This window comes from Lissotriton vulgaris, chromosome 1_1 (assembly GCF_964263255.1).
Source record: "Lissotriton vulgaris chromosome 1_1, aLisVul1.2, whole genome shotgun sequence".
NCBI lineage: Eukaryota > Metazoa > Chordata > Amphibia > Caudata > Salamandridae > Lissotriton > Lissotriton vulgaris.
In genome coordinates, this window is record NC_141685.1 from 1,959,908,132 (window position 1) to 1,959,933,349 (window position 25,218).

The 25,218-nt window shown below is 43.9% G+C and overlaps 1 protein-coding gene across 1 annotated transcript in view; it reads left to right on the forward strand.

The window, feature by feature from the left end:
- Window positions 1–24,564, forward strand: part of HSPA14 (heat shock protein family A (Hsp70) member 14) — a 216,220-nt gene extending 191,656 nt beyond the window's left edge. The window contains exon 15 of the mRNA XM_086919700.1: window positions 24,132–24,564. Within this exon, the coding sequence (XP_086775826.1) occupies window positions 24,132–24,210 (79 nt within the window). The 3' untranslated portion in view covers window positions 24,211–24,564. The remainder of the gene's footprint in view (window positions 1–24,131) is intronic.
- Window positions 24,565–25,218: the final 654 nt, after the last annotated feature.

Below are 25,218 nucleotides of genomic sequence, written 5' to 3' on the forward strand. Positions count from 1 at the left end.
GGGGTGGCGATTTTAGCAAGACATCGTATGGGAATTTGTAAACGGGTCAAAGGAGACAAGCTGGGGCGTTGGCTCATCGCAGAATATAACTTAGCAGTTAATGACACCCCTATCTCAATTTGCTCTGTTTATGAATCTAATTTAGACAATCCTGATATATTAAATCACCTAAGTGTAAAATTGGCCTTATGGCCACACCCTCTGATCCTTTGTGGTGATTTCAACGTCCACCTAGATAGCAATTTTAACTTGAATGCTGATCTGCCATAGCAGGGAAAGAAAGTTAGAGTTTTCAAGGCCCTTCAAGGATTGATGAGGGAAAATGGTCTGGTTGACATCTGGTGTAAGCGTAGATAGTTGATCCAGGGTTTACCTTTTATTCGGCCCCTCATAACAAACTAGTGCGGCTGGACTACTTTTTTATCTGTAGCCAATTGGCCGAAATAGCTAAAATTAAGAACTTCCCGAGAATCATTTCAGATCACAATCCTCTAGTAACCGAAATTCCATTGGGGAGTATTACAAGAGCTCAGAGGGGCCCTGGATCTTTGAAAGGAAGCTTCTGTACGATCAGTCATACTGTGAGCACATGCTTAAGTGGATTGTTGACTTATTTGATATTAATAGAAACACAGCCTCTGAAGTCACTGTCTGTGATGCTTTCAAAGCAGGAGTTCGAAGTGAGACCCTGAGCTTTTCTATATCTCGACAGAAATCTCCACAGAAGGAAATCCGAAAATGGGTCGAGCAGTTAAGGACAGCCGAGCTTGAACTTATGAGAAGAGTAATTGAAGGTCAAAATATAGAAGATTGCCAACAGTTAATTGCGATCACTAAATCTAAAATCCATCAACATTTTGGAGCAGAGGTGGCAGCCAAATATTTGCAGTATAGGTCTGAGCTATATGAACTCGGATAAAACACCGGGCAGGTTTTGGCAAAACGACTGCAATAGCGGGAAGTGACCAATCGAATCTGTAAAATTAAAGATCATTTAGATCAGGTTCAGGATTTCCCGGCAGAAGTATTGAATGTATTTAAAAACTACTATAAACAACTATCTACTGAGGGAGCGACCTCGCATGGGTAAAATCTTCGAAAGATCTTTTTAAAGATTTAGATGGAGGTCACACATGATCAAAATGAAATCCTTGCAGCCCGATAACTTGGGAAGAATTGTAAACTGCCATAACTGCTCTAGCTCCGGGCAAAGCCACGGGCCCTGATGGCATTCCCCTGGAGTTTTATAGAGCATTCTTGCAGCCTTTGCGGCAAGATATAATGCAATTATTCCAGCTGGCCCAAAAGGCTATATCCCCAATTCATGGCAGAGGACAACTATAGTCAGGAAGCCGGAGCTAATTCCAGCATCATATAGACCCATATCACTTATAAATTGTGACAGCAAGATATACTCGAAAATACTTGGTTAGGCAAGATCATCACTCCTCTGGTTTCAATCTGTCAACATGGGTTTGTCTCTGGCAGGGATACAACATATCATGTACGCTGTGTCATAGCCCTTCTTGACTGGGCTCAGGCCACGGCATCACCGCTGGGGGTAGTCCTGTTGGACGCCGAGAAAGCGTTTGACGGGGTCTCCTGGCAGTTTCTGTGGTCTGTTCTACAAAGGAAGGGGATATATGGGGAATTTATCCAGTCTGTTAAGGCATTGTACCTATCACCAAAGGCTGTAATTCGTATTTCAGGGGAGGATTCAAATCTGTTCGATATCTTCAGAGGTACTAGGCAGGAGGTGCCTGTGCTTTCCTCTGCTCTTCGCTCTCTATGTTGTCCCTTTTCTTAAAAAACTAGAGCTGAATGTTAACATCAAGGTGGTGAAGGACAACGATGTAAATTATAGAGCACTGGCATATGCTAACGACATCGCAGCACTTACCACTGATGTCGCCTCTGCACTTCCAGAGGTGAAGGTTCAAGCCGAACAGTTTGGTATCCTCTCAGGATATAAACTAAATATGGAGAAAACCCAGATTCTTTGCTCAGGAAATATTTGCCCCGCAGGACTCTGTTGTTCAAGAGGCAACTTATTTGGGGGTCAAACTGACAGCTGCGGTAGACAAAATTCCTGATTTAAGTATTGCCCCAATAATAGAAAATGTTAATTAAAAATTGCAGAGGCTAGACCTGCACCTTTCTTTATATGGGGGAAGTAATGTTATTAAAATGTCGGTCCTCCCCAAACTTTTATGCTTTCATAACTATCTCTCTAGAATTCTCCTTATCTTGCCTAGCAAGGATAGAGAGGATATGTGATAGATTTCTTTGGGGGTATCGCAGACCAAGGAGAGCGGCTAAATGGATGACTCTCCCTAGACAGCGGGGGAGGGATGGACCATACCCAGCTTTCTTCTTTACCACTGGGCATCTGTTTTACAACATATAGGCATTCTGCTAGTGGGGAATAAGGCTAAAATCCCTGTGGCGGCCAGACCGACTATATATGAACTGGGGTTGGAGAGCAAAGTTGAGAGCTATTTGGTCAGGGTATTGGAACCCAGTTATTATAAAAAAGACCAAATTTATAATATTGAAAGCTGCTTATAAAGTATGCAGACAGATATGTCGGAAACTGAAGATTTCAAATTTTAATGTATATACTCTACTCTTCGCTCCAGGCACTCTCGCACAGATTATCCAGGACCAAGTCACCTTTAGATGGGGAAGAAATGGAATTAACTTTCGGGGCGATTTTTACAGGGAAGGCCAATTTTTAGGTCTCGTCTGAGGCATTGCTTTAGCAATACTTTGGCTGAGATATTAAGTGGGCTCTCAGAAATGCTTCCAAAGGCGGATTGTCTACAGTACATGTGTGTGGGCTTGTGCACATCGCACACCATTTGCAGCCTCTGAGCCTCTCTCCGCACTCATGTTCGTTTGCTTGCTGCCAGCATCAGACTTCAAACACTTCAAAGGAATCTGCTCGGGCGCTCCTACTAACGTAAATTAACAAGTCGTCGTCACAAAGCTTCACATGAAAGACCAGCGACACCATATGGACAGCAGGCAGCCACAACACATCTTCCCCACTACTCTTTTCCTACCATTTTTTTGTCGCTTTCCAGCCGCTCGACTGGATTCCAAGAAAATCAAGATTCCCAAGTGAAATGCAGTCTTATTTATTATTCTAAAAAAAATAAAAGATAGGTAGAAACATATCTTGGAAATCGCAATGGGAATAATTTTTAGTAACCTTTGAGCTCGTAATACCAAACGATAATTTTACTCTCAATAGTGCTAGAAGTAACACCTCCTTTCTTCTCCCATTCGGTTACGCTTCCTGTCCTCTTCTGTTTCATTGTTGCCTTCTCTCCTAACTATGCCCTCTTTGTTCTCCCGGGTTTTCTATTGAATCTCCTGCACCCATCCTATATCTTTCTCTTATTCTTCCCCTCTACCTATTCAGATAACTTCTCTCCTTCCCCCCCCACCCCTCCATATTCTGTTCTCTATCTGCATCTCAAGCCATTCTCCCTTCTTTGCCCTCTCTTCACTTTCACCCCAACATTTTGTCCTGCCTCTTCATTCTGCCCCAACGCCCCTATTCTGTACACTGTTCTCCTACAACGACATCCCGGAACTAGGTGTAACCAAACACCAACAAAACCTCACACACAAGGGCATGTCAAGGACTGCCTCAGGGAAGTTTCACCTGATGTGTATGTCTGAGAGCACATACATATTGTTTCTGTGTGTCTGCGAGCCTTCACCAGTGTATGTGTATTTGAATGTGTGTATGCGTGACACTACTTTAGTCCACACACACTGCGCCCTCAGACTACTTTAGGCCACACACACTGCGCCCACACACTACTTTTGCCCTCACACACTGCGCCCTCACACACTGCGCCCTCACACACTGCGCCCTCACACACTCTGCACCCTCACACACTCTGCACCCTCACACACTCTGCACCCTCACACAAAATTACACTCTACTGAATACAACATACACTCCACACAATACCACTCAGTGCCACATAATTATATGCTACATAATTACACTGCGCTCAACGCAACATAAACTCCAAATACCACTGAGTGCCACATAATTACAAACCATATAATTACACTGTACTGAATGCAACACACACTTCACACAATACCACTCAGTGCCACGTAATTATATGCTACGTAATTACAATGCAACATACACTCCAAACAATACCACTCAGTGCCACATAATTACACACCACACAATTACACTGCACTCAATGCAACATACACTCCAAATACCACTCATTGCCACATAATTATATGCTACAAAATTACACTGCGCTCAACGCAACATACACTCCAAATACCACTCAGTGCCACATAATTACATGCCACATAATTACACTCTACTGAATGCAACAAACTCCACACAATACCACTAAGTGCCACATACATAATTATATGCTACACAATTACACTGCACTCAATGTAACATACCCTCCAAACAATACCACTCAGTGCCACATAATTACACGCCACATAATTACACTGCACTCAATGCAACATAAACTCCAAATACCACTCAGTGCCACATAATTACCCAGCACTCAATGCAACATACACTCCAAATACCACTCAGTGCCACACAATTACACGCCACATAATTACACTGCACTCAATGTAACATACACTCCAAACAATAACACTCAGTGCCACATAATTACACGCCACATAATTACACTCTACTGAATACAACATACACTCCAAATACCACTCAGTGCCACATAGATACCTGCCACATAATTACACTGCACGCAATGCAACATAGTCCAATTACCACTCAGTCCCACATAATTACACTCTACTGAATGCAACACACTCCACACAATACCACTCAGTGCCACATAATTACATGCCACATAATTACACTGCACTCAATGCAACATACACTACAAACAATAACACTCAGTGCCACATAATTACACGCCACATAATTAAACTCTACTGAATACAACATACACTCCAAATACCACTCAGTGTCACATAGATACCTGCCACATAATTACACTGCACGCAATGCAACATACAGTCAATTACCACTCAGTCCCACATAATTACACGCCACATAATTACACTGCACTCAATGCAACATACACTCCAAATACCACTCAGTGCCACATAATTACACGCCCAAATTACACTGCTCTCAATGCAGCATACACTCCAAATAACACTCATTGCCACATAATTAAACTGCACTCAATACAACATACACTCCAAATACCACTCAGTGCCACATAATTACACGCCACATAATTACACTGCGCTCAATGCAACATACACTCCAAACAATACCACTCAGTGCCACACAATTACACGCCACACAATTACACTCTACTGAATACAACATACACTCCACACAATACCACTCGGTGCCACATAATTACACACCACATAATTACACTGCATTCAATGCAACATACACTCCAAATACCACTCAGTGCCACATAATTACACGCCACATAATTACACTGCACTCAATGCAACATACACTACAAACAATACCACTCAGTGCCACATAATTACACACCACATAATTACACTGCACTCAATGCAACATAAACTCCAAATACCACTCAGTGCCATATAATTACCCAGCACTCAATGCAACATACACTCCAAATACCACTCAGTGCCACATAATTACACGCCACATAATTACACTCTACTAAATACAACATGCACTCCAAATACCACTCAGTGCCACATAGATACCTGCCACATAATTACACTGCACGCAATGCAACATACAGTCCAATTACCACCCAGTCCCACATAATTGCACTCTACTGAATGCAACACACTCCACACAATACCACTCAGTGCCACATAATTATATGCTACATAATTACACTGCACTCAATGCAACATACACTCCAAACAATACCACTCAGTGCCACATAGATACCTGCCACATAATTACACTGCACGCAATGCAACATACAATCCAATTACTACTCAGTCCCACATAATTACACGCCACATAATTACACTGCCCTCAATGCAACATACACTCCTAATACCACTCACTGCCACATAATTACACGCCCAATTTACACTGCTCTCAATGCAACATACACTCCAAATAAAACTCATTGCCACATAATTACACTCCACATAATTACACAGCACTCAATACAACATAGACTCCAAATACCACTCAGTGCCACATAATTACACGCCACATAATTACACTGCGCTCAATGCAACATACACTCCAAATACCATTCAGTGCCACATAGATACATGCCACATAATTACAATGCACTCAATGTAACATACACTCCAAACAATACCACTCAGTGCCACACAATTACACTCTACTGAATACAACATACACTCCACACAGTGCCACATAATAATATGCTACATAATTACACTGCGCTCAGCGCAACATACACTCCAAATACCACTCAGTGCCACATAATTACACTCCACATAATTACACTGTACTCAATGCAACATAGACTCCAAATACCACTCAGTGCCACATAAGTATATGCTACATATTTACACTGCGCTCAACACAACATACGCTCCGAATGTGGAGAAGTGTGGCTCAATGGTTAGAGCGGCAGACCCTGATGCAGAGGCCTGGCCCGGGACCAGGGTTCAATTCCCGCCTCGGCGGGTCTTGGGCTCAATTTCCTCGGACCTGATCATTCTCGCCTCGGTGCCTATTCTAATCATGGGTCCCAATCTGCAACTCTGGGCAATAGCTTGCTTAATCTCCACAACGGCCCCAACAGAGCTGGGATGCCTGGCTTCACCTTGGGGGTGCCCAGGAGTGGACATTTAACAGGGAAAAGCCACAAAGTGTTAAACAGCAGTATGCGTACAGCGCCAGGAAACCCCGGTTGGGGTATAAGTGCACTTTACAAGTTCAAATTCATTTCATTTCATATTGCATTACAAATGCTATATGTGTCACAGTTGCGAAAGTTAAAAGTATTATCTTTGTAAATGACAAAGCTATTAATTTCGCTATTTTCAAAACCAACACATAAATAACAAATTTGTCATTTACAATACCAATAGCTCAAACTTTCCTAATGCAAGACTTATTGCATTGCAAATGCTCGTTATAGTTTACGAATCTGCCGGAAGGTTTAGGGTTGGGTAAGAAAGATTTCTTTAAATATGTGCAGATACAGAGCTTTCTGGGGGCAAATGGGAACAGGCTGGCTCTGAATTTAGAAAAGATATCTTTGGTGGAGATAGTACAAAGGAAGTCCCGGACTGGGAACATTTATCAAAATTAGCTTCAAGCTTCCTCAAATGATATTGATGCTCCGAATGCAAAATAGGAGAGTAGGCTTGGAGAAGCAGTAATGCACTTTGAGGACTCATTGGAGCTGGTGAACCAGATGCTGTTAACTGGGAGTCTCAGGAGCCACTTTGTCTGTCTTTAAACTTTATTACACCCCAGCAAAGATAGCTAAATGGGGGAACAAGGGAAGGGAAATGCAATAGATGTGGTTTACAGGCGGCCGATACCATACACATGTTTTACTCTTGTCCTAAAATGGATGTTTTCTTGAAGGGTGTGGAGGCTTTTTTAACTACAGTTCTAGAGGTCTCTGTGTCAATTACACCAGCTCTTTTAATCCAGGGATTATTTAATAACACAGAGACAAATAAGAGGGCGAGGTCAGAGATAGGGTTTGTGTTCATTGCAATGGCCGTTGCCTGCTTATGTATTACCTCTCAATGTATAAGTAGTAACCCCCAATTTTCTCTAGCTGGCGGTCGAGGATGCTGACTATTTATAATATAGAATCCTTGGTATATAAGTCAAGAGGACAAAGGAAAAAAGAGCTGGAGCAGAGAATCTGGGCAACTATTGCAGGATTGGTGAATCCATAATGGTCAGCCAAAATGAATTCGAAATACGCAGTCTTTATATATTTTTCAGGGGAATGGTAGCAACGGATTAGCAGGCAAAGACAGGTAGGGACAAAGTAACACTGTTCTTATCCTGCGATGCTTGCTTGCTGATAATGCTAATCAGCGAATAAGTGAACTTTATATCAGACTACTCTTATTTATTGCACTGGCAGTTTTCCGCAGTAAGCAATAATGGATTGGGTGATATTAGCTGCTTTTCCTTGTACATATTGAATTAATTGAATGGTTTTAACTTACAGGCTTATATTTTATTTCTTCCGCCTTTATCTACAGTGTTTAATGTGTAATCTATTATGTGAAGAAATGCCATGACATTATTAATTAATTTTCGCAAGCGGAAAAAATCCATAAAAATATTTTAAAAAACTAAAAAAGAGAATTGAATTGGCAGTGGTTTTTAACAGGTAACCACTGTAGGTCATACAAATGTGCCCGGATAAAAATGGAAGGAGCAACATTAAGAATCAGTCTTGCTGCTGTGTCCTGCACCACTTGTAATCTGTTAGAAAGGTAGTCTGGGAGGCCTAGGTAAACTGCCTTCCCATTATCAAGCCGCAAGGTGAGCCGAATATGCAAAAATGTCTTTCTGGCAGATGACGCAAGTATGGGACGTACCTTCCGCACCATGGGAAGTATGTTAAAGCCAGATCTAGAAACTCAATTGATTTGTTTGGAAAAGGAGAGGTCTCTGTTGCACAGAATCTCCAGATTTATTTGCTTGAGTTACTGGAGATGGGGGTTCAGCAAACTCTGATAGCCACCTTGAGAGGGACCAGTTGATAGAATGTTTGTAAAACACATGAATCTTGGTTTTGTCACTGTTAAGTGTAAGGCACTTTTCCTTTATCCAAGCAACAATGGCTGATATACAGGAACAGTAATTAAGCTGGATTTGTCTAGAGATCAAAGCTGAACAATCGTACTAAGTCAGCAAGAAGAGCTACATAGTTGTCAAATAATGCAGAACTCTGTGGAACTCCTGAGGTTGGAGAAACAGTTAAGGTGGGACAAGAGTTAACTAGAATCGATTTCAATCTATTAGTCCGGTAGGATCCCAGCCTGCGCAGTGCATCTCTGCGGAACCCAAGCTGGAATAGTTGTTGACTATGTATGCCGTGTGAGACTGTATAGATAGATAGATAGATAGATAGCTGAAAGATCAAGTAAAATAAGTGTTTGGTGTACCCTTTGTCTAAAATCAATCTAAGATCATCAGTTACCACTGGGAGAGCAGTTTTTGTGCTGTGAAATGGGCAAAAAACCAGATTGTGTGGTATCAAGTAGCTCCGTTGTCTCCAAAAACATCAAGATCTGAGAATTTAGAGCTTTTTCCACAATTTGCTCTGGACTGGGAAGACACAAAATAGGTCTGTAATTACTCAGTACATCTGGACCTGCATTGGCTTTTTAAGAAGAGGAATTTCAAGTGCTTGTTTTCAGGTATCTGGAACCACTGATGTCTGAAAGGAAATATTGCCTAGCTGTACTATGATGAGGATATTATATCCGCGACCATCGCCATAAAATGCAGGATTCAATTTGCCTAGCAAAATAGCTCAAACCAGCCGAACCTTTCTCTGGTAGGACTTGATAGCAAATCTGTAGATACTTTTGATTCAGTGTCGTAAATCTGTCTCCAAGTCTGTAAGAGCATTTTAGAGGTGCAGTTGGTGCTTTACTTTAAAGCTCTGAAGAGTACCAGAGAAATGGGAACGATGGGTCTTTAATTGCCCAAGAAGGGCAATGAAAGCCAGGTAATTTGTGTGCCAGTTTGAGAAATCTGAGTTAGATACATTGATAGCCAATGGCAAAACAGCAAGCAAACGAGCACAGGAGAAACTACTTTCATTAAAATTAGATCAAGCTCTACACATTGGTCTAGAATTAGTGACCCCGTTAGGTTCCTCCATTCTGGGAATAGTGATGGAAAAAAGGATCTCATAGTGATCTGCCCATAATAGGGGTAACAGAGACAAAGTGTGTACCCAGGATAATTAGTGAATTTGAGGTCCTGCAAGTAACCCACCTCATGCTTCAGAAGATTAGATAAAAGAGAGAGCCTTAAAGTATTAACAGCTTTAAGGAATGCTGACGCCTCAGTGTTGCCATCTTCCAGATGGAGAATAAGCTTGCCTACAGTATAAAGTTAACCAAATGAACTGTCCAGGGAACCAGCTGGTATATGAGTAAGGAAGTGATGTTTGATTTCGGGTCTGGCATCGGATAAAGTAACGCACTTGAAATAGACAATGTTGCGAGAAGTTGAGTGTAAATGGTAGAATCTCTGCTGGAGAGTTAAGTGAGGGATCTTTAAAGGTATGTTTAAATTAAGGTCAAACGATAATAGCTAGGCCATTACCTTGCTTTTCTTAAATGAATTTGAGTAGTACTAAATGAATTTGTGTAGACAGATCAGAAAAATCAGCAGATAATTATTTTTGACATATGGAATGCATAAGAGGTGTGTAATTCTTTTCCCAGGTAATATTGTGTGAGCAAAATTACCTTTTGTGTTCCATAAACAAGTGATTATGTCTGGTGAAATTACAAATGATATAGAAAGGGCATGGGCCAGTATTCTCACTGCCTTCATGGAAGATGAGGATAACAATGTAAAAACCTAGTGCAGCACTAAGGAATCACTGTTTCATAGGAGGTTAGGACTTAGGAACAAATGGGAAGTGTGAATCTTTCTGAATATACCTGCTGTGCACATTTTTGACCCTGGAATTGTCTGTTTATCTTTTATTTTGATTGGGAGGTATTGTTTATCATTTGGTGCTATATGCCTCCTTTATGATGTCTGGCATACATCCAGGAAGCTCCACTGGGTGGTCCCCATCTTCAAACTGTTTCTCCGTTGTTGAGTCAGGATGCATTGGCGGAAGATATGAGAAAAAAGTTTTATAGAGAAAAATCAACGAAGCACCAAGAAAATTATCTGACACAGAAGGATACCATAGAAAATTACTGGTTTACACTGAAGACCTTTGGGGTTTTCAATCCTGGTAGACCACAAGGTCATCGCTGCGTCACCCAGAGAATGTTTTTGGGCTATGGAGCACACACCAGTCAGATTTCACCCTACATGCAGCAGTGGCAGGCAACATTACAACATGGTGGGGTGCGATACACAGAACACTCACCATATATTCCGACGCAGGGTCTGAATGCGTTCTCCATCCTGGCGCTCTAAATGGAGGGACTTCCTCCCTTGTACAACCCAAAACCAACCAATCCGATTGGTTGGAGCAGGCTCACCCAGCACTCATTTTAAGGCTGTGGGCCTGCGGCTGCAATTCCTAGACTGTTTCTTAGCCTTAGAATTGCAGGCTCTGAAGTGTGCAGGTCAGATTGGTAGCTGTAGGCAGCCGGCCAATGTGACATGCACACTGGCAGCGGGCTGCATCATAGTGCAATTGCGCTAATCAGCCCCTTGCCCTCGCGCTGTAACAGCGCAAGCCTAGGACACATTAATTAAGTTGGTATGTGTTATCATTTTATTAATGTGTGTTGCTGCTGCACTCGCAGCAAGCGGGGCAATACTCCTCCGCCATAATGGATGAACCTTTGTTGCCTACATGCCATCACATGTTCATGCCGAAGTATAATCACCAAGTCTGCAACTTGTGTCTTCTCAACGACCACATAACCGAGGGCTGCAGTGCTTGCACCAAGTTCCAGCTGAAAATGCCCAACGCCAGAAAAAAACAAAGATGAGTGCAATACTCTATGGCACAGGCATGCAAGCACAAATACCCCCGAGAGAGTGTTACAGCAATGATGACACCAAATTGGCACAGGAATCTGAGGCAGAGAAGAAGGTGGCGACAAGACGGTCATTGAAGACCGTAAGCAAAAGGTAACGCAGAGATGTTAGAGGGCACAGCCAAAGGGGGTCGGGCCCTAAACAGCAAAAGTCTACATTGACATCCAAGTCTATATCTGTGGAGTGCACACACAAGCCCAGACAACCCCTCGGATCTAAACTCAGAGATACCACAGAAGGCAAACCCTCTTAACCGGCCTCAATGCCGAAAGGTGATCGAGAGCACGGGAGGGAGAAAACTGCCCATGAGGAAGAGAATTTGACCTCAACAAAGAAAGGTCGACGTTGAAAGGAAAGAGAAACATCTCGAGGGCGAGATGGAGGCCTTAATCAAAAGGGAAAAGGAGTTCAACAACTACTTGAGAATATAGGATTCCACTCTAACCCTCAAGCGAAAAAAACAATCCAGGAAGAAGAAACAGAGCTGGAGCTACTGGCAAGAAAAGATTGCCTTCAAGTTCGAGGACGACTTTGAAGAAAGCTCCTTCAAGTGGGGTATGTTCAAGGTCGATAATGCTGACGAGTCGCAGGATATCCACACAGACCAATCAGAGGACGGTATAGACACATATCCCTCGAGGCCCTCCCACCAGACAACATTTCAGTATATAATGTACTGGTCAAGCGGGTGACAGACCTCTACGATGTCAAGCTGCAAGAGTTGCAAGGGCAATCGTGTTTCATGCTGGAAACTGATGCCTTTGCAATAGAAGAGCCAATTCTTACTGATGCTCCTTAGTGTGCTGAACTGGTAAAGGAAGGCTGCAGAGAGCCAGCAACAGCAGAGGCAGTCACTCCACTTAAGGAACTAAAATACAGACACCCAACACAAGACCCTGCTTATATCAGGGGTGTGTTCATTGCTGACTCATCATTATGTCCCCAGTTAAATAATTAGCACATTCCCCAGCATCTGTAGGCCCACCACCTGAGAGTAAGCAGTGATATGGTAGGCAGGAAGATGGAACATTCGGCAGAGGATGGTGAACTCCATTGCCATCCTAATCAATATGTCCACTAGCAGTGTAAGGAGATGGAGAGTCTTCTGCAACACCCCCCAGAATAAAATCCTAAGAGGAGGAGGGCTATTCTCCAGGCGCTGAAACCATTTACAGCACCTGAATAAAATCAGCACTGACCACTGAAGACACTGCCAGCAGACCACTCTGCACCGGAACTACGCTCAGCAGGCACGCCTAGCTAAGGGTGGTATTCAGACAAAATATCAAGGTAAACATTTCAAGCTGCAGAAATATCGCGTTTTTATCATCGTGATACAGGAATGCCCTTAACAAGAATATCTATCTTTCAAGTAAGTAATATCGATGTAAAAAATATCTGTTAATCTCGTTTACAAAATTCTCTGTTGTTCATATCAATTTTAAAAATATCTGATATAGTTAACAATATTGTTTTTAAATTATGTATTTTAGTATATGTTTAATTGTATGTGTTATAAACTGTATAATTATTGTTATTGTTGGATATAGTTTGTACATTTTATGTTTTTCATTTAAATTGGGTTGTGGGGTTTGTAGGTGTTCAAGGTGAGAAATAAATTGATTATAATGAATTAATAATTAATTTTTAATTAATGATTTAACTGACTACTACATTGTGTAATTATGTGTTTTATGGATATTTTGGTGTGGGTTGTGGGGATCGTAGGGGTAAAGGTTGGGAAGGTAATTAATTTAAGTTAACTGATCATTTTAATTATTTATTTGATAATTATGTAAATTGTTTAAGATATTATTTAGGTTATAGTGTCGGTTGTAGGGTGTGTAGGGGAAACAGTAGGAAGTTAATTAAATATAATTATCATTCATTTGTTTAATTGTTATTTATGTAAATTGTGTAATTAAGATATTTAAGTTGTATAGCGGGTGCAGGTTCTTGGGTGTGTAAGGGTAAAGGATGGGAAGTTATTAGTTGATTATTAATTGTTTGTTTGATAATTATGGAAATAGTGTAACTATTATACGTTTTAAGATATATTTTTGGCGTGGGTTGCGTTTTTAGGGGTACCAACTACAGGGACCAGAAGGGAGGACAAATAAGAGTAGAGGTCCTGAGAACAGAGGTCCTGCTCCAAAACTTTGCCTAACCTTATATTATATTAATTCAACTCCTGCACCACCCATTTGTTCACACACTATTCAATGGTTATGTCACAGCCCTGATAAACACATGTAGGCTGTGGACATTCTCTCCTGGGTAAGGAGAACCCATATGATGTAAAAGGGCGGTACAGAATGGCTACTGATGGGAAAAATTTCACCAATGCCCTGGAGTTTTTGCCCACGTTTATTTTGTCACACACATGTGCACATTTGTTTTTTCACCTATATTAGTAACTAACACCTTGTCGTGCCGTAGATGGTTTTCATAGTTGAGTTTCACTTCTGTTTGACCCCTAGATATTGTTTGTTATAAGTACTATGTATTGGAGCATGTATCTAGATATGGGTCATTAAACTTACCCTTGGACCCTTTTTCTAATTGTTGTGTTTGATACATGGACCCCAAATACCTCGAAACAAAATGGCGGTACTGGGGGCAAACAAAAATCTGTCTGAAAAACCAACTAGGACACGTACACCAGGAGCAGGGCTGAATGGGGAGGGCAGTCACCTGATCTGGATGGAGGAAAGGCTAGATGTAGTTGATCCCTCACGAGTCGTCTATAGTCAGGGGAAAAGTCAGCACAGGCACCCAGGTAGCAGCCCCGGAAGGGGAAGGCACCTGCGAGTTCAGGAGGTCGCGACAACACAAAAAATGGAAAATAAGCTCAGTGAAAAGGGCATCTGCATCGCGGCACTCTTGAGGCTACTCCGCAGGTAAGCAAGACCCACACGTCTCAGCTGCAGCCCCGGAGAGGCGCAGCAGGATGCCAGACAATAGCAGCACAGGTCCGGAATGGCATGCAATGATTGTAGGTGCCACCAGGGCAGCTAAGTCGGGCATCAGCAGCGACCTAGAGGATCAGCAACCGGCAGACCCTCGGTGGCCACCGGACGGCGAGGGAAGAAAGGAGAACCAGCAGATAGACGAGGAGAATTGTGCCCGATGCCCGGCTGGGTAGGTGACGGCCGAGGCGGTGAACCGGAGCCAATCTCCTCTATTGCTGTCGAGGCAGCTCCACCGGGCCTCGTGGATGCCTTATCTCGTTCACAGTGGTAGAGATCCGTGGGCAAGCTCCAGGAGCTGAACCTGAAAAGTCCAGGCTGCTGCTGGACATTTGGCAACTGGGTAGCTAACAGTGCTTGATCTTATTGAAAAGTCAGTAGCTGTTTTAATAAAAAAAGCACACAAGCAGGCCTGGCAAGAATTGCTAATGCTACGTTCAGGAGCATGCAGGAGGGGGTTGAATCCAGTTGAATTGAATTCCCTTTAAGATAATCAGATGCTGTACACTACATAATGAGCCAGATTGATATGGCTCTTTCATCTTTCACTATTTCAGATAAACTGGCAGCCATACCCTTTTAGGATTAGTGTTTTTGGGGATATGATCTGATGGTGACAGAGGTATATAGAAGAATTTTGGCAGAGTGGGCTAGAGAAGGCGATGCGGGATGTGATGGGCATAGACCAATTTTTGGGTAAGTTGCAGATGGGATGGGATAAACGAGTTACAAGAGAGACCCCTCTCTGGGAGGGTGCAAGATTGCCAGAGATTAGTAAACTCCGAAACCTTAGAAAATGGGATTTAATTGGGATCACTAAAATGGGTGACATCATAGAGGGAAGTACTCTGGCTTCCATAAAAAAGCTAAAAAACACATATCTAGTGCCTGACACTCAGAGATACTCATATCTCAGACTGCAACATGCATGGAAGGCAGAAGAGATAGATGCTAAGGAGTTACCAGAGTTTGCCCCTCTAGAAGATAGATTGCTGCAGAAAGAACTCTCTCTTAAAGCTATCTCCTTGACCTATAAAACGTTAATTAACAATATGCCAGATAATTTGGGTCCACTCAGAGCAAAATGGGAAGCTACGACAGGGCCTTTAGAGGATATTGATTGGGAGGCGGCCCTGATGCACCTGAGAGAAGTAGCAATCAAACAGCAACTGCGTTTAATACAATTTAAAGTGCTCCATAGAATCTACTTTGATCGGGTGCGTCTCCATAACATGAGCCGAGCACAGACACCTCAGTGCCTGCGATGCAACACAGACCAAGGTACATATATACACACGCTTTAGGAGTGTAAGAGGATCTAATGATACTAGAGCCAGGTATCAGGGGAATTAAATAAAGTGTTAGGGACGCAACTAGAACTGGATCCGAAATATGCCCTTTTAGAGATTCCCACTGAAATAGATCTGCCAAGGCCCAAACTTCTTCTATATAATTTAGGGCTTATAGTGGCCAAGAGAAATATTGCTCACCAATGGGGAGACCCAATCCTGCCCACACTTACTGAATGGAGGGCCCACTTGGATCTCTACATGATAGCTGTAAAAGTGACCTACCAGACAAGAGGGTGCCCCCGAAAGTTTCGTAAAATCTGGACTCCTTGGATACAATTCTATGGGCAAACTGTAGAGGGGAGGATAGCGAAAACACCTTTCTGGGAGTTGAAGAGAGATGAAGGAACTCGCCCCTTTCCCCTCCCTCTCCCTTAGCCTCCTGGTCTTTGTGTGTCCCTGTGCCCTTCGTAACCTACCCAAGTTTGAATTACTAAGGCTGACTGTCAATGCAGGTATGCCGGAGAAACACAGGCTCATTGTAATTGAACTGAGGTTAATATTGTATGATGTTATGCTACCCTTATTACTGCAAAGTCTGACTTGTATTTATGCATTGATGATTCTTAATTGTCCATATATGCCATATAACGATGTTTATAAAAACAATTTTAAAAAAATATACTCCGTTTAGAAGCATGGCTAGTGAGGATGAAGAATTCGGGCATCTCCAACTGCCAGAAAGATCCATGCACATTATCAAAGGAGCAAGGAGACCAACAACACAGAAGTTTTATTCCAAAAAGTGGAGCAGATTTCGAAAATGGTGCTCTAAAGAAAATGACCCACAAGCTTCAACAGAGGACGCCACAGTCATAAGATTTCTTATGTACCTAGTAGACGAAGGGCTCTTTTACAAACCATTGTTGCATACACAAAGGCTGCAAAAGGAAGGAATTCTTTCCAGAGACCAGCAATCAAAAATGTTTCTGGATGGAGCAAAAAGACTAGCACCATCCAAATCGGCACCCACTCCCACATGGAACCTCAACCTGCTACTTATGCGTCTTATGAAGTCACCCTTTGAACCCATGCGCAGGGCTGCAATTCCTCACCATGAAGACTGCCTTCCAGGTACCGATAATATCTCCAAGTGAGCGAGCTGCAGGTACTAACACTACAGGAATCACACATTCAAATTCACAAGGACAGGATAGTATTGAGAACTAATCCCAGATTCCTGTCTTCGGTGGTATCACATTCCATGTCAACCATGCTATACAATTGCCGTTTTTTTTTTTTTTTACAGCATCCAAAGTCACAAGCAGAACTTGACATCAAAAGGGTGGTGATGCATTATATGCAGGAAACAAATGAAGAAGAGGAAGACCCAACAATTCATCTCATTCACCCCAGCATCCAAGGGCACACCAGTGCCAAAGTCAGCTATTGCAGGATGAGAATAGTCCAAACAATACAAAGATGTTACAAAGCAGCAGATTCAATGAAGATGGAGGGAACCCTTGCCTTCATTGTTAATGTGTCAATTGTCGACATCTTCATGGCTCCCACATGGTCCTCTGCACACACACATTTACTAAACTCTACTGTGTTGCCATCCAAGGAAGAACAGGTAGGACTAAAAGTACTCAAACACGTATTTGCAAAAAAAAGCTGTTCTCTCAACGGAACACCTCTACACAATTTATACATAGCATGTGAATCCAGAAAATTCATGTTGCAAAACAAAATGGTTACCTACCGGTTGGATTCGTTTTGCAGCTGAAGACTTTCTGTATTCACATGTGATCCTGCCACCTCTGCCAGAAAAAGTGTGAATATTTGCAGCAGGGAGGAGTAGTCAATTAACAAAGGAAGCTACAGACATAAGAACACCAGATATGAGTCTGAAGAGGTGACCGCACAGTATAGCTACCTGGGGATACATCGGACATCTTTTAAGAGGGAGATAGTATGAAATGGTTGATGACGTCCACTGCCAAAAAAAGGGGGGGGTGGAGAGAGAAAGAAAACAGACATTTCTGACCCAACGACCGGTGGAATAAACAACAGCATGTGAATTCAGAAAGTTTTCAAGCAGCAAAACTACTCCTATGAGTAAGTAACAATTCTGTTAACGACTAGAAAGGGAGACAGCAAGGCAATAAATGTTAATACATTAAATTGGACCGACTTCCTGAAGTACATGAATGTAACATTATCTACAACCTGCCATGATGATATTGACTAGTTACTGATGGCCTAAAACCTGATATATTAAAGTTAGGTTCGGGTATGGTTTGCACAGCTCTAATTTATGAAGAGACATAACGAGAATCAAGCAACAAAAGTTACCTGATACTATGTTTCAGACTCCTATTTTACCAATGATGGCAAAGTAAATGGTGCACCTTATAATTATTGTAAAAATTGTAACATTTGTTATTTTTTAAAAAGGAGAACAAGAATAAAGATCAATTCATGAAGGTGAAAATTTGTGAATTTGAATGTTATTTTATGCTATGTTATGGGGTATTTATAAATTGCACGGCTACTCCGTGGAGTGTTCCGGCGCTGAAGATTCCCCCTTGACAGAAAAACAGTGTACGATCTCATCCTACAAAGTCCCCATTACTGATGGAACAGCCAGGTATTAAGTTGGTGCCTAAAACTAACGAGATCTTGTTCTTGTCTGAGAGAGAGTGGCAAACTATTCCATAGATTTACAGCTACCACCTGGCCAGGTCTTAAGTTGGCGCCTAAAACTAAGGAGATCTTGTTCTTGTCTGAGAGAGGCAGACTATTCCATAGTTTTACAGCTACCACCTGGAACGAACGTCCCCCCCCCCCCCCCCCCCCTTCCTAGTCCGAAAGAACTTAGGCACAGACAACAAATGTTGGGTCGAAGACCTAAGAGTCCTGGCTGGGGTTGAATGATTTGTAGTGACATACCAGGAGAGGGAAAAAAGCATTCTTTCTCCAATAAATTCACGTAGTTAACAGCATGAATAAAAGATCTGATAGAGACTTCTTGCCGCATATTCCTTACCTTTGAATTTCCCCAAGTGCCAGACAGATCTGGAAGAATTTTTTTGAGTAGTACCTCTAAGCGCTGGTAGGTGGTGTGGATCGGCTCTGCGTGCGTCAGCGTGATCATCCGCGCTGGATGGGACGTCACAGAACCTATATAGGTGCCACCTAAACATGCTGAGGTCAGATCTCTTCTGTCCACACCAACCACTTTTTATTCGGATAAAAGCTACCTTCAGTCATTTTTTTACCTATACCTTGCCTGCCTGCGGTGTCTGGAGCACGACCACGACCCAAAGTGGTGCTCAGATTGCCTCACCATGAATCCTAATGCTTTGAGGGAGTGGTCCCTAAAGCTCATGGCGGCCCGAACTGCATCTGTCCGCAAATCATGTTCCCAGTCTAGAGGAAAGTACTGGGAGCGGTTGCAGAGCCCAAAGTAGTCATCAGCCCACTCAAAGTTCATGGGACACTTCGGTAAGTTGAGGCACAAGAAGAAGGTGAAGCGGCCTTTGACTTCTCCTTGGCCAATGATACGAGGGAGCATCAGCATTTGAGGCCTGGATTCTCAGAGCCTGGGCCGACTCCACGCCTCCCCGATTTTATACGGGAGCCGGAGTGACTCCTGCACAACGTAAAGAATTCTATGAGGCCATTTTTGGGTGAACCGCCTCCTCTAGCGTGCCTTCAGACCCTGTGGGGTCAGAGGAGATCCCATTTAGTTCCACACCGGCATTTCCAGCCCCAGCCTACCCCAGGGATCCATTCCTGAATCCGGACCAATGCTGTTCATACCACCTCAACCTTCCCCGGCGCAGTCCTGATGGCAGTGTAGTCTCCATTGCCATCCCAGACTCCATCACAGAGTCAGAGGGGCGTTGATCGAAGCCGAATCTGTTGGCGGCAAGAAATGTTCTTCCTAGATCGGAGGGTGAGCCCTATTCCATTGTGTTAGACTTCTGGGAGGGGTCGCTGGACCTTTCAGAATACCAGCCCTATGAAGAAGAACCAAATATGGACTGGTGTGAGGAACTGGGTGAAGTTAGTGGACTGGATACTTCTCCAGATACTGGTCTGCCTTCTCCTTCTACCTTGGCTACAGAGGAGTAAGACCTATATGCGTTGGTGGTGCGGAGGGCGGTTGAGGTCCTTAACCTTCAATTGCCCTCAGTGGCAGTCAAGACTAACATTTTGACAGAGCTGTTGCTGCCTGTAGTTTCCTAGTCCGAACCCCTACTCCCATTCAGTGACGCAAACACTGATGCCCTGTTTTGGACTTGGTCCAAGCCCAACACATGGGCTCCTGAGAATAGGGCAATCGCCCAATGCCACCGCTTCACTCCAGGGGATCCAAACTTCCTCACCCAATACCCTACCCCAGAGAGCTTGGTGGTCTTTTCGACATCACAAGGCACATTCCCTGCTGCTCCCCTGGATATTGAATCCAAAAGGCTGGACTCTTTGGGGAAGATGTTTTCTTCCACCTGCCCTGCTTTACTGTTTGTGGGCGCGGAGAGTCTGGTATCCTGAGCTACTGAGCATGGCCATCGATCCTCCTATCAGGCTGTCCCTTTGGGAGGATCTTCTGTCACAGCAGCAGGAGAGGGTTTTCCACCCTGATGTGTCCACTGTCGGCCTTCTGGTGTGGAGATTGAGCAGCGACAGATGACAGCTTTCGGACTTCCTCACGAAAATAGGGAAGTCTCTCTAATAAGATCCTGATCTCTGAGGATCTCCTACGCCGACGACACCCAGCTGATCCTCTCCCTGACCAACAACCCCGCCGCCGCCAGATCCAACCTACACGAAGGGATGAAAGAGGTAGCCGAGTGGATGACGACCAGCCGCCTGAAACTGAACTCGGACAAGACGGAGGTCCTCATCCTGGGCTCATCTCCCTCCGCCTGGGACGACTCCTGGTGGCCTCCCGCCCTGGGCACCGCACCCAAACCGACAGACCATGCACGTAACCTGGGCTTCATCCTGGACTCCTCCCTCTCCATGACCAGGCAAGTCAACAGCGTCTCCTCGGCGTGCTTCAACATCCTACGCATGCTACGGAAGATCTTCTGGTGGATCCCCACAGAGACCAGGAAGACCGTCACCCAGGCCCTCGTCACCAGCCGACTGGACTACGGCAACGCCCTCTACGCCGGGACCACCGCCAAGCTCCAGAAGAGACTCCAGCGGATCCAAAATGCCTCAGCCAGACTCATCCTCGACATCCCACGATCCAGCCACATCTCCGGACATCTGAGAGACCTTCACTGGCTCCCCATCAACAAGAGAATCACCTTCCGCCTCCTCACCCACGCACACAAAGCCCTACACGACCAAGGCCCGAGCTACCTCAACAGCCGAGTCAACTTCTACGCTCCCAAACGCCACCTCCGATCAGCCAACCACGCCCTCGCCGCCGTCCCCCGCATCCGAAGAGCAACCACAGGAGGAAGGTCCTTCTCCTACCTGGCCGCCAAGACCTGGAACTCCCTCCCGTCCGACCTGCGCCTGACCCAAGACCACCTCTCCTTCAGGAAGAAGCTGAAGACCTGGCTGTTCGAGCAGTAGCGGCACCCCCCCCCCCCCCCCCCCCCCCCCAGCGCCTTGAGACCCTACGGGTATGTAGCGCGCTCTATAAGTGTCACTGATTGATTGATTGATTGAGGAAAATGCAAAAGATCTGCAGTGGTGGCTAACGAACCAAGATTGAGTCCGAGGCAGACCCCTTTCCCTTCTCCAACCAGATCTAGCAGTAGTGACAGATGCATCACTCCTGGAATGGGGAGGCTATCTGGGTGAGGTGGAGATCAGAGGACCCTGGCCTCCGGTGGAATCCGGACTCCACATCAACATGGTGAAGCTCTGTGCAATCCAATTTGCGTTAAAGGCCTTTCTACCTTTCATCAAGGGGAGGCTAGTACAAGTGTTCTCAGACAGCACCGCCATCATGTGGTGCTGCAACAAAGAGGGCAGGTAGGGTCATGTACCCTATTGTCAAGAGGCTCTGCATCTCTGAACATGGCTGGAACAGCTGGGCATATCCCTGATAGTTCAACACCTGTCTGAACGGCAGAGCAGAAAAACTCAGCCGTCGATGCCTAGCAGATCACAAATGGTGTCTCCACTCGGAGGTGGGGCAAAGTCTGCTTCAGCAGTGGGGAAATTATTAGTTAGATCAGTTTGCCTACAGTGAGAACATGCAATGTCTGCAGTTTTGCATGTTGGAGTTATCCGAGGCAACTGTCGCTCAAAGAGACGCTTTTCATCTCGAGTGGCGCTCAGGCCTCCTGTACACCTTTCAGCCCATACCACCCCTGCCCAGAGTTCTAAAGAAGATCAGGAATGACTGTCATCTTTGTGGCTCTGGGCTGGACACGGAGAGTCTGGTATCCTGAGCTACTGAGCATGGCCATAGATCCTCCGATCAGGCTGTCCCTTTGGGAGGATCTTCTGTCACAGCAGTAGGGAAGGGTTCTCCACCCAAATGTGTCCACTGTCCGCATTCTTGCTGGAGATTGAGTGGTGACAGTTGACAAATTTCGGACTTCCTCCTGAAGTCTGTGATTTCATCTTGGCATCCAGGCGCCCCTCCACCAAGATGGTAAATGCCTGCTGTTTGAAGAAATGTGTGGCATGGTATGCAGAAAAAACGTATTGTTCCCCTCTCTACCCCTCTATCTGAAGTCTTGCTTTTCATTCTGTCCCTTGCCCAGCTTTTTGTGACTGCCTGATCAACCCTCATCATTTAAGTTCCCTATTGCACATAGGTTCCTGAATGGTCTTGTTAATTTCTTCCCTCCTTCATCAGTTCTCATGCCTCAGTGGGACCTTAATTTGGTTCTGACATTTTTTTATGTGTGCTCCTTTCGAATTTCTCCACAATTGTCCCCTCTGACTTCTCACATTAAGCCCTTATCATCTAAGCTGCCTTACCTTTCTAACTGTCCTGACAAACAAGTGCTTCGTACTAGAGCTTCCTTTCTGCCGAAAGTGGTCACCCCATTTCATGTAGGCCAATCAATCACCTGCCTACCTTTTACTCTCCTCCATATCCCTCTAAAGAAGAGGAGAGACTCCTCCATCTGGAACCAAAAAGAGCGTTGTCAGTCTATCTTGACCGCACAAGAGTTCTGGAGGGCGTTCAACTCTTCGTGGAGTATATTGGTGTGAAGAAAGGTTAGGCGGTGCAGAAGTGAACCATCTCTGGATGGGTCATGCTCTGCATCAGAATCTGCTATGCACTACCCAAGAAATATCCTCCTGAAGGCTTGCAAGCTCATTCCACCAGGGCTAAAGCTACTACCAGTGCATTAGCACACGAAATTCTGGTCCTGGACATCAGACATGCAACAACGTGGGCATCTCTGCACACATTTACCAAACAACTGTCTGGAAAGCAAGGCACGTAGAGATGGGCACTTTGCCTGTTCAGTCCTGCAGGACATCCTTGTTTGAAATTGGTCTGCAGACCCACCTCCAGGGAGGTATTGCTTGAGTATCTATTCAAAGGTAAGGAATTAGCAGCCAGAAGCCTCTATCAGACGAACAAGTTACCTGCCTCGGGTAACGCCTTCTCAGGTACAGACTATATTTAGCCACAGATTCCTTACTGACCCGCCCATCCTCCCCACTCTGCAAACAAATTTCTAGGGACAGGGCTGACCCCATTCCGAGCTCTAGTTTTTCACACCAGTGGTCAGTGCACAACATGGTTCTGCGCCTCTTACATGAAAAGCCTAGGTGGCACCTATATATGTACCGCAGCATCACATCCGGTGCCAACGACGCAGGCGGTTTCAATCAACGCCACTTACTGGCACGGAAAAGGTACGAAAAAACATCCGGATCCAGTCTGACGGCTGGAGAAATCCAAAGGTAAGGAATCTGCGTCTAGATATAGTCTCGACCAGATAAGCGGTTTTGAAAGGTAAGTAACTTGCTCGTCACGCTGTGGTCTGCATCATGAACTATTTTAAAACTAATATTGAAAACTCTTTGATTGAAGATAGTGAGTGGTCTCTTATTAAATATTTATTAACCCGCCAAAACTGCATTGTTTAACAGGGACGATTTTTTCTACTTAAGCTTACATCTCCTAATTGACATTACTCTGCTCACCTTTAAAACTTAATTTCTTTCTTTTTGCAGAGATGGATCATTGCACGTGACTTGTACTGATGAAGGCACAGGAAAATGTGAAATGATTACAATTGAGGTGGCATCGTAACATCAAATCGAAGCCATGAGTAACAGCCCTCATTTTTCTGCCATGGACTCTTTAATACCTGAGACAGCAACTGCTTCCTCGAGTAATGCTTGGACTTGTCACCTTAAACTGAAGCATTGAAAGACTTTTTAAGCCTGCAGATTTCATATGCTCCTGATAATGGAGCATAGTGAATGTGGCACGCTTATGTGATGCACTTAGTTCATCACAGAACATTGTATTCAATATTGCAAGTATTGATTTCCTTTAAAAGATGCATAGAAGTTTTCCGAAGTAAGGAGAACATTGTGGTTTTTGGCATACACTGCAAACTGAATCCTCTAAAAATAATAAATTCTGTCACTCCAGGATAAAGAGGTGGCTTCATGCATTAATTGTAATTAATGGATGAAATTGACTAATAGTGGTTTTGGTGATGTGTGTGATAGGGAGGCATGGAGCTGGGTGTTTGTATATTGCATATCATGAGTTCTCTAAATTTTCTAGAATGCCCATATATGAAGTAATTTATTTTTAAGTGGAGTGTGTGTGTGAACTGAACCGTATGCTCCTTGATTAGTTGCAGTAAAAGCATGAGTAGTTTTGAAAAATTTTTTTTTAACTACTTGATTATTGCTGTCACAGCGAGTGGTACTGAAATCCATCACATGTTTGCTACAGCTGCCAGTGTCTACCTCCTTCTGAGATCAGAAGTGTTTGGGGCATTTTTGGAGGTTTTTGTTAGATGACCGCTGAAAGTGTAGCATGTTATTTTATGGCTCTGATGTTTTGAGGCCTTCTTTCAAATGAATTTCTGGGTAAGGCAGAGAGTGTTGAAACTGAAGGCTAAAAAGGCTGACGTATAATGAGATGGCATATATGTTCTCAAAAGAAATATGTGCCAGAAGCTGATAGTAGCACAATAATTTGAAAACACATTTTTGTTATGTATATTTTCTAATTGTGTCTTAGATTTTTTTTTTTTAACTATTTCCATGGTGTTTTCACATTGCTCTTATGTTCTGATGG